This window comes from Orycteropus afer, unplaced genomic scaffold, assembly GCF_000298275.1.
Source record: "Orycteropus afer afer isolate SDZICR_OR568_19922 unplaced genomic scaffold, OryAfe1.0 scaffold00040, whole genome shotgun sequence".
Taxonomy (NCBI): Eukaryota; Metazoa; Chordata; class Mammalia; order Tubulidentata; family Orycteropodidae; genus Orycteropus; species Orycteropus afer.
In genome coordinates, this window is record NW_006921627.1 from 5384520 (window position 1) to 5395342 (window position 10823).

Consider the following 10823-nt stretch of genomic DNA (forward strand, 5'->3'; position numbering starts at 1 on the left):
ATGTGTCTACTTGAGGTAAATGTTTAATTCACATGCCTGTACTTTGTTTGGCTGGAAACCACAGGTGTGGCTTCAATTCCAGACCTGCAGGGCAGCTAGGGGCCATGGTCTCAGTGGTTCCACCTGGTTCTTTCTTGATTCAGAGTCCCTTCTATTCAGACTGGCCAGAGAATAAATCTCCAATCTTTTTGCCTGGCTGTGGTGACTGGAGGAGGTCTGACTGCTTTATTATACAGGTTTTCAGCCAATCCTGTTCTCTACTGCATTGCCATCCTGAGTTGTAGAGTTATTGCTGCTTCTGTTTCTTAAACCTTTGCAGGTTCTTTGTTACAAAAGTTTCTCCTTGGCTTTTCTTCTGTTGAAGGTACTTGATTTTTAGTGGTTTTTTTTTTTTTTTTTTAATTGCTAGGTTAGTTGTCACTCATATATCTGCTTTCTACTTTGAAAACATTGTTTATATTTCTTGTTTGAATTGGTTCTTCTCTGTTCCCTCTGTCATTTGAGGGGTATGTTTTCTTCTTCCTTTACTATCCTTTCAGTGGTGTGAGAAGGAGCTTTTAACTAGAAGCCCATTCCTACTTCATGTCTGTTAAAATTATTTCTAGCCAAACTTAAGTTTTTCAGTGGACTGAAATTTTGGCCTCAATTGACATTGCAGTTTTGGTCAAGTTTTTTCTTTTTTTAATTGTAATTCTGAAATAACTTTAGACTTACAAAAACAATTGCCAAACAGTACTAATAATTTCCATATACTCTTTACCTAACTTCCCCAAATGTTAACATTTTACAAAACTATGGTCTAATAATAAGAAAATTAACAGTAACACGATAGCATTCTCTGTAATGCAGACTTTAATTATATTTCACCAGTTACTCCATTAATGTCATTTTATAGCATCTAGGATCACATGGTTAGTTGTCTTGTGTCTTTAGTATCCTTTAATCAACTCTTTTAAGACATTGGCATTTTGGAAAATTATAGGTCACTTGTTTTGTAGAATGCTCTCATTTTGAATTTGTCTGATTTTTTTTTTTTTTTTTTTAATGTGAGTTGGGTGAAAGTTCATAGAGCAAATTCATTTTCCATACAGCAGTTCATATACATTTTGTCTCAGGACATTGACTGCAATTCTCCACAATGTAACAGCTCTCTTTGCACTTTGTCCCCATAGTTACCTCCTCCCTATGTCCTCCTCTCCTATGCATTCCTGCCCCCCTGAGCTGTCTCCCTGTGCAAACATTGCCCTTCTGTTCTCCCATGATTGATTGCTCCAAGTAGTTTATCTACATGATGTAAATGTTCACCCCATAGCCTGTCTGTTGTTTGTCTGGAAGCCACAGGAGTAAGTTTAGTTCTACCTGAAGGGTGGCTAGAGGCCATAGTCCCAGGGGTCTCACAGGCTCTATCAGACCCGGTCTTTTTTTATGATTTTGAGTTTTATTCTACGTTGTTCTCCCACTCTATCCAGGGTCTCCTGCACTGATTCCCCTTCAAGTGGTTGACAGTGGTAGCCAGGCACCATCTTGTTCTTCTAGTCATAATAGGCTGAGAATCACATGGTGTACTAGTTGCTTGGACTAATTGTTTCCAAGTGTTGTTGGTTTTCTTCATTCTTCTTTGCTCTGGTTGAGGAGAGAACTATTGTTGCGTCTAGATGGCCACTTGCAAGCTTTTAAGATCCCAGTCGCTATTCAGTGTTGGTCAAGTTTTGATAAAGAGCTTGTTTTGTTTATATTTAATTCAGGTACATGCCGTGTGTCTTTTTATAGGGCATAGTTTGTAGTGATATTTCTAAGTGACAATGGTGTGATATATTGCATGGCAAATATTTGGAATAAATGGTTTACATTGTGAAATTATGCATGTTAACCATGGTGGCACAATGTTTAAGCACTTAGCTGCTAACTCAGAAGTGGTGGCTCAAACCTACCCAGTGGCTTTGTGGGAGAAAGACCTGGCAGTCTGTTTTCATGAAGTTTACAGCCAAGAAAACCTTATGGGGCTGATCTTTTCTGTCACATGTGGTCACTGTGAGTCAGAATCAACTTGACAGTGTCTAACAACAACCAAACAATCCTTGAATCTATCAGCTGGAGAAAAAGAAGTGTAAGGTTTTGTGTATTTAAATTTGACCTGGTTAGATTGTTTGTTGGTATATTATACATATGACGCCAAAGTCATAGTTTTGATATCTTTGTGAGATAGCTTTGTCATATTTTATGACCATATCCAGACTGTGCTGCTGTCATCTCACATCTGTGTGCCACTAACCTAACAAGGAGAACTGGGTAGAAAAGTGTGACTGGATCCATGCAGGTACATCATTATTAATGGAAATTTAGTTTGAAGTACTTTGAATACTAACTAAACCCACTGTGTTGAGTCAGTTTCAACTCATAGTGACCCTCTAGGAAGGAGTACAAGTGTCCATAGGATTTCCAAGGCTGTAAATCTTCATGGAAGGAGATTTCTCACATCATTTTCCCTTAGAGCAGCTGGTAGGTTTGAACCTCCAACCCTTCAGCTAGCAGCCAACCACTTCTTAACCACTGTACCAGTAGGGCTCCTGTTTGAACACAAAGCACTCAGCAAATTATTATGTAATAGTGATGGTGTAGTGCTTATGGCATTTGACTGCTAACCAGAAGGCTGGCGGTTCAAACCCACCAGCCATTTCTCTGAAGGAAGATTGGGCAATCTACTTTACCATAGAGATACAGCCTCGGAAACCCATGGAGGGATCGTTATGGGTTGGATCTGACTGCATGGCAATGTTTGGTTGGTTTGGTTAGTGATAGTTGTATGGGATAGTAAAAATTACCGAGAGAGCCTTTGTTACCTCTTTGACTTCCTTTATTTCTTTCTCCTGTCCCTTCATGTTCACCCTCCTGCAGCCACATTGGCTTCTTTGCCATTGGTCAAACACTCTAAGCTTGCTTTTAACTTGGGGCCTTTGTTTAGCTGTTCTCTCTGCCTGCAACACTCTTGCCCTCGATATCTGCTTGGATAATTGCTTCTCATCCCTTTTAAGCATGCTCAGATTTTACCTTTATAATCAGACTTTCCTGTACTATATAATACTTAAATTTTCCCTCACTCTCCTACCTTTCAAAATTTAAAAAATAAATTTTGCAAGATATATAACAAGACATTTTAAAATAAAATTTGTAAGATATATAATAAAACATTTGCCATTGTAACTTTAAAGTTTTCTAATCCAACTTCATTGAAATATTTACATTTATTAAGATTCTCTTTTTTTAGATGCACGTTTTTATGTTTTGTCAAATATATGTAGTATGTAACCATCACCACCATCAAAATTTAGTCTCCATCATTCCACAATTTCTTCTAGCCTCCTCTTTTTTTTAAAAAAAAAACCTTTTTATTGTGATTTGGGTGAAAGTTTACAGAGTGAATCAGTTTTCTGTTCAACAATTCATACACATTTTGTTTCATGTCATTGATTGCAACCCCCACAATGTCTGCTGCAAGTAACAGCACTCTTCCCATTTCCTCCCTGTGTTTCTTGTTTCCATTTGTCCTTCCTTCCTATCCCTTCTTGCCTTCTAAGCTTTGTCTTTGGGCAAATGCTGTCCCTTTGGTCTTTTTTTTTTTTTTTTAAATTGTGATTTGGGTGAAGATTTACAGAGCAAATTCACTTTCCATACAGCATTTCACATATACTTTGTCTCTTGTCATTGACCACAGTTAGCCTCCTCCTCTTCTTTATAACCATTATTAAGTGTACAATTCAGTGAAATTAATTATATTCACCATGTTGTATAATATCACCACTATCCATTTCCAAATTTGTCCCTCACCCTTAGCAGAAACTCAGTACCCCTTAAGTAGTAACTCTCCATTTCCTCTTCCTCCCAAATCCCAGATAACATGTAATTCTTGTCTCTGTGCATTTGCCTGTTCTAGATAATTCATTTAAGTAAAATAATACAATTTTTGCCATTTTGTACCTGACTTATTTCACTCAGGATAATGTTTTCAGGCTTCATCTACATTGTAGCATGTATCAGAACTTCATTTCCCTGTATGGCTAAATAATATTCCATTGTATGGATGATACACCACATTTTTTTTTTAATTCATTCATGTGTTGATGAATACTTGGAATGTTTCTACCTTTTGACTATTGTGAATAAGGCTAAAGTGAACATTGATATAGACGTATCTGTTTGAGTTTCTGTTTTCAAGTCTTTTTGGTATACGTGTAGGAGTAGAATTGCTGGATCATATAGTAATTTTATGTTTAACCTTTTGAGGAACTACTACACTGTTTTCACAACATCTGCACCATTGAACATTCCTACTAGCAATAAATGGTGGTTCTAACTCTTCTGTATTCTCTCCAACATTTGTTATTTTCCATCATTCTGATAATAGCTATCTCGTGGGGGTGAAGTGGTACCTCATTGTGGTTTTGATTCATATTTTCTAATGGGTATAGAGCATCTTTTTTCTTAGAGTATCTTTTCATGTGCTTATTGTCCATTTATATATCTTCTTTCATGAGCCAATTATTCAAGCTCTTTGCTCATTTTTTTGTTGATGAGTTATAAGTATTCTTTATTCCAGAGACAAAGCCCTTATCAGATACATCTTACCAAATTATTTTCTCTCATTTTGTAAGTTCTCTTTCCTTTGTTGATAAAATCCTTTGAATGCACAAAATTTTTAATTTTGATGAAGTCCAGTTTATATCTATTTTGTCTTTTGCTGCTCCTACTTTTTATGTCATTTCTAATAATCTGTTGTCAAAAACTAGGTCCTAAAGCAAAACAAAACAAAAAACTGGGTCCTGAAGCTCAGCCTCTCTGTTTTCTTCTAAGAGTTTTATGTTTTAATTCTTACAGTTAGGTCATTGATCCATTTTGAGTTAATTTTCATAAATGGTATGAGGTATGGGTCCAACTTTATTCTTTCACATGTGCAGATCCAGTTTTCCAAACACTGTGCCACTTTTGAGACCACCCCCAACTGCTCAGTTTAATTTCTTTTATACTATTTATCACTTTGAAATATACTTGTTATCTTGTTTATTATCTTGGATACCCTGTTAGAATATAAGCTCCATGAGAAAAAAAGATCTTTGTTTTATTCACTGGTGTATCCCAATTCTTAGAATGTAATGAACATAACTTAGCAATATAGAGGCACTAGAAAGATGTATTTAACAAAATGAAAGGTGCTCTGATTTTTCATCGGTTTGTTTCTAGATAGCCCTTTACCTGAACCACCCTTATAGTGGTTCCTGTACACAACCAGTTTGAAAAATAAAATTTTCTCCCTTACAATTTTCCCCTGATTAGTTCTTTACAACAGAGGGAGTTCCTTTCAGGGTGTGGTAAAAGGAACTGAAAAATAAATGTGTTCAGCTCTTGTGCATATAAACGTACTTTTTTTTTTCCCCCAAGTTTTAAGATATTCTGCTAGAACAAAATTGTGCTTTGGGCTGTAGGTTCATCTTTGTTTATTATAGCATCCTAGAGCATAAGAGTTGAACACATTTCTTTCATTTATTTTTAAGCATATGCACTCCCCCTGCCTGCCCACACATAGGCATTTATAATACAGCTAACACTGATGGAGTGCTTACTTTGTCCAGGTACTGTTTATTTGTCCTCTGAACAGCTGCATAATAAGGTACTGTTCCTATTTTAATAACTGAGTGTTTTGGTTCTCTAGTGCCTGCTATGACAGAAATACCACAAGTGGATGGCTTTAATAAACAGAAATTTATTCTCTTACAATTTAGGAGGCTAGAGTCTGAGTTGAAAGTATGCGCTCTTGGGGCTGGGTGGAGGCCCCTAACCCTTGGGCTACAGTTCTGCCTCCTGTTCCAGATCCACTAGGGCTGGAAGTTTTTCTGACTCATGTGGCTGCTGAGGAACCCAAAATTGACAAAATGCCATAGTCCCAAGATTAGCAGCAAACATGGCAGGCTACTAGTTCAAGTCCAGAAACAGTCCCAAGATCAGCAGGCAACATGGCAGGCCTCTGATGACGGGCCAAATGCAGGGTCCAGATGTGCCCAGAAATTAGAGACCTTTCTCAAAGTGTCTCCTTATATATTGGAAGCAGGCCACATCCTAAAGGCAACTAATTAGCTGCTTACAGCAATTTCACAATGGAGTTGATTACACCACATTCAGTTCATCATGAAGAATAACTATATCCAGCTGCCCAGACACTGAAAACCAGGCCCAGACAAGTTGACACACAACCATAACTACCACAGTGAGGTTACTGAGACTCACATCATGTAACTTACCCAAGGTCATTTAGTGGCAGAGCTGGGATTTGAACTGAGCGTTTATGGTTTTAAGCTCTTTAACATAAAAATACAGCAATATATGCTCAAAGAGGATAAAGTTTTTTTTTTTTTTTTTTAAACTGTGTCACAGTCCTGATTCTACTGTTCCAGGTGAAACTAAAAGTTGCCTGTATTTTAGAGTGTGAGAGATACACAGTATCAGATTCTGGAAGATAGAGGGCCTTGATGCATGTATATTCTACTCATTGCCTGGCTTGACATGAACATTTGGCTAAGTTGGACAATTTGTGTCCTTACTTTCTACCTTAATACATTCTATTTTCTGTTCTAGGAAATATTTTATTGCCTCCTACATATAATAGATCTTTAGCTATCATTCCTTCGTAATCTCCTATGTAAAGATTTTCCTTTTGAAAAATTAAACCTCTTGTTCAAAATTTATTCTCTAAACTCATTGTTTGCTTGACATTTTGAAGTTCTGTAAGTTATTTGGTACACTTACTAATTTCAGGATTATTTTAAACTGTGTAACTTGTATTTATTCTCATGTTTATTTTTGTCTTTTTTTTATTCTTTATTTCATATGGTAAAGGATATAGTTCAAACCCACCAGCCACTCCTTGGAAGGAAGATTGGGCAATCTACTTCTGTAGTGATACTGCCTCGGAAGCCCAAGAAGGGGTCGCTATGAGTCAGAGACGACTCGACGGCACATAACAACAACAAAGGATATAGCATCTTGAGTATGTAGAGTATATATGTGTATTCAGTTTTTTCCCAGAGATAATGTTGTTACTTGCCGTGGAGTTGGATCTGACTCATAGCAGCTTCTCCTTGGGTTTCCTAGGCAGTTTCACTATGGAAGTAGATTGCCCAGCCCTCCTTCTAAGGAGTGGCTGCTGTTGTTGTTGTTATATGCTGTCGAGTCGGACCCGACTCATAGCGACCCCTCCTTGGGTTTCCGAGGCAGTATCACTACGGAAGTAGATTGCCCCATCCTCCTTCCGAGGAGTGGCTGGTGAGTTTGAACTGCCAGCCAGCCTTCTGGTTAGCAATCAAGTGCCTTAGCCACTATGCTACCAGAGCTCCCACAGAGAATAATATACAAAGTGTAAGTTCAGAAAATATTTTTGGATGCCTGATTTGAAATTAGGTATAGTAATATAGTAATATTAATTAAATGGTAGAGTTTAAGACCTCCAGCAATCATTATTACTCTGTTTCTTAGCTTAAATCTTGACAGATTTCAGTTTTATTAGCTGTTTGTGGAAAGAACTTTAAAATTTCAGCCCAGAATAACTGTTATTTAGTAGACAATATATAAAGAATCATAATGCTTGAATTATGTACTATCTCTAGATGGTTTTTTCTTTTTTTTTTTTCTTTCAGATTGTTGCCAGCAAAGGAGGTTTTGAAATGGTCACCAAAGAGAAGAAGTGGTCTAAAGTGGGTAGCCGCTTGGGATATCTGCCAGGCAAAGGAACTGGGTCTCTTTTGAAGTCCCACTATGAAAGAATTCTGTATCCATATGAGCTTTTCCAATCTGGTGTCAGCCTTATGGTGAGATGCATCATTCTTTTTAAGAGTGGATAAATCCATTTTGCCAATTATAAACTTCAGACCATGTTTACCATAACACATTAGCAGTTCTCTGGGCAAAGCAAGGTGGAATTGATTCTTTAGGCACCAAAATTTGGGGGAGCAATGTAGTTATTACAACTGTTTTTGGTGGTTTACAAGACAAAGGATAATGGGAATGGAGAATGTTTTCTTATTTACTTAAAATCTTTGTAACTTAAGCTTTTTGAAAAAGTTCTTTTCTTAAATTTATTAATTTTAAAAAAATTAATTGGAGGTATGATTTATATACCATAAAATTCACCTACTATAGATAAACAGTTCGATAAGCTTTAGTAAATTTATACATTTATTTGACCATTGGAGTTCCTGGGTGGTACAAATGGTTAAGCTTACTAGCTGAAGGATTGGCGGTTTGAACCGACCCAGAGGCACCTCAGAAGACAGACCTGGCATTTGGCTTCTGAAAGGTCACAGCCTTGAAAACTCTATGGAACAGTTCTGCTCTGCACACATGGGGTCATCGTGAGTTGGAATCAACTTGATGACAGCTAACAACCATAGTGTAACAATTGCCACAATTCCGTTTTAGAACATCTCCATCAGTCCCAAAAGTTCCCTTGTGCTCATTTGCAGTTGATTCCTGCTCCTAACTTCTAATCTAGCTAGGTACTCCTGATCTGCTTTTTGTCTCTATGGCTTTGCTTTGTCTAGAAATTTCATCTAAATGAAATTAGACAATATGATTTTGATTATGTTTCTGACTTCTTTCACTTAGCAAAATGCTTTCAAGTTTCCTCTGGGTTGTCGCATGTATCAGCACTTCAGTCCTTTTTATGTTTGGTACTACTCTCGTGTATCAGTTTACAGTGGATTGTTCTTAATTTGTAGCTGTTAAGGTTAATGATGCTATAAATATAAGTATGCAAGTATTTGTATAGATGTATGTTTTCATTTGTCTTGGATAAATACCTAGGAATGGAATTGCTTAGTTATATAGTAGGTTTATGTTTAGCTTCTGAAAAAGTTGCCAAAGTATTTTTCAGAGTGGGTGAACCATTTTACATTCCCCTAGTTTTATATGAGGTTTCCAATTTTTCTGTATCCTTGCTAATACTTGGTTTGTTGGTCTTTTTTATAATGGCCATCCAAATGGGTATATAGTGGTATTTGCATATTTCTAATAGCTAATAATGTTGTGGAATCCCTGGGTGGTACAGACAGTTAATGCTCTTGGCTTCAAACTAAAGGTTGAATGCAGTCAGATATTCTAAGCAGTCAGCCACTGAAAACCCTATGGAGCATAGTTCCAACTCTGGCACAAATGAGGTTGCCCTAAGTTGGAATTGACTCAAGGGCAACTGGTTTGGGTTTGTTTTGGTTAATGTTGTGCATCTTTTCATGTGCATATTAGCACTTCTTTAAAGTGTCTATTCAAAACTTGTGTGTGGGGGGTGTTCTTATACTTGAGTTGTTAGAGTTCTTTTTATATTCTAGATACAAGTCCTTTATCATATTATGATTTGCATATATTTTGTCCTAGTCTGTGGGTTGTCTTTTTATTTTCATAAGGAGCAGATTTTTTAAATTTTTAAATTTTGATGTACAATTTATTGATTTTTTTTTTTCTTTTATGGGTTGTGTTTTTGGTGTCATATCTGAGAAGTCTTTTCCCTAACACAGTGTCACAAAAGATTTTTTTCTTTGTTTTCATCTAGATGTTTTACAGTTTTAGCTCTTATATTTAAGTCTGTGATCCATTAGGACCCCTGGTAGCTCAGTGGTTAAGTGCTTGGCTGTTTAATGAAAGATCAGTGTTTTCAACCCACCAGCCTCTCCATGGGAGAAAGATGTGGCAGTCTACTTCTGTAAAGATTACAGCCTTGGAAATCCTATAGGGTAGTTCTACTTTGTCTTAAAGGGTCACTATGAATTGGAATCATCTTGGCAGCAGCAGGTTTTTGGGGCCTGGTGGCACGGTGGTTAGGTACTTGGCTGCTAATTGTAAGGCGGTGGTTTGAATCCACCAGCTACTTGAAGGAGAAAGATGTGGCAGTCTGCTTCTGTAAAGAATACAGCCTTAGAAACCCTGTGGGGCAGTTCTGCCCTGTCTGTAGGGTTGCTGTGAGTTGGAATTGACTTGTCATGGATTTAGTTGGTTTAATGATCCATTTTGAATTAACTTTTGTGTATAGTAAGAGGTAAATGTGTAAGTTCACAGGGGAGCATATTTAGTTGTACCATCACCTCTTATTGAAAAGAGTATCCTTTTCTCTTTGATTTCCCTTGGTATTTTCATTGAAAATCGATTGACTATAAATGTGGGTTTATTTCTAGGCTCTGTTTTATTCCATTGATCTATATTATCTGTATACCAATACCACACTGTGTTGATTACTGTAGCTTTATAGTGGGTCTTGATACCCAGTAGTATGAGTTCTTCAAGTTTGTTCTGCTTTTTCAAAGTTGCTTTGATTATTTCCCACATAAATTTTAGGATCATCTTCTCAATTTCAGCAACAACAAAAAAAGCCTGCTAGGATTTTGGTACAGATTACCTTGGGTCTAAGATCAACTTGGGGAGAGTTGCTGTCTGGTTTAGAAATTTATTGGAAATTTATTATTTCCCTATTGATTGTCAAACCTGGTTACTAATCAGTGAATCTGCTCTTTTTCTGTGCTCTGATATTTTAGGGTGTACAAATGCCCAATTTAGATCTTAAGGAAAAAATGGAGCCTGAGGTTCTTGGCACTGATATCCAAGCTTCCACAGAGCCAGGCACCAGAATGAACATTCTACCGAAGAGAACAAGACGTGTTAAGTCTCAGGTATCAATGCCTATGGGCCATTTTTTTTTTTTTTAATTAGGATTTGGGTGAAGATTTACAGAGTAAATTCACTTTTCATACAGCAGTTCACATATACTTTGTCTCATGTCATTGACCAAAATT

General features: G+C 37.0%; 1 protein-coding gene across 1 annotated transcript in view; it reads left to right on the top strand.

Moving 5' to 3' along the window:
* KDM5A (lysine demethylase 5A) overlaps positions 1-10823 on the top strand; it is a 132494-nt gene that overhangs the window by 12881 nt on the left and 108790 nt on the right. The window contains 2 exon segments of the mRNA XM_042780435.1: positions 7683-7853; positions 10566-10700. Coding sequence (XP_042636369.1) covers positions 7683-7853; positions 10566-10700 — 306 coding nt within the window.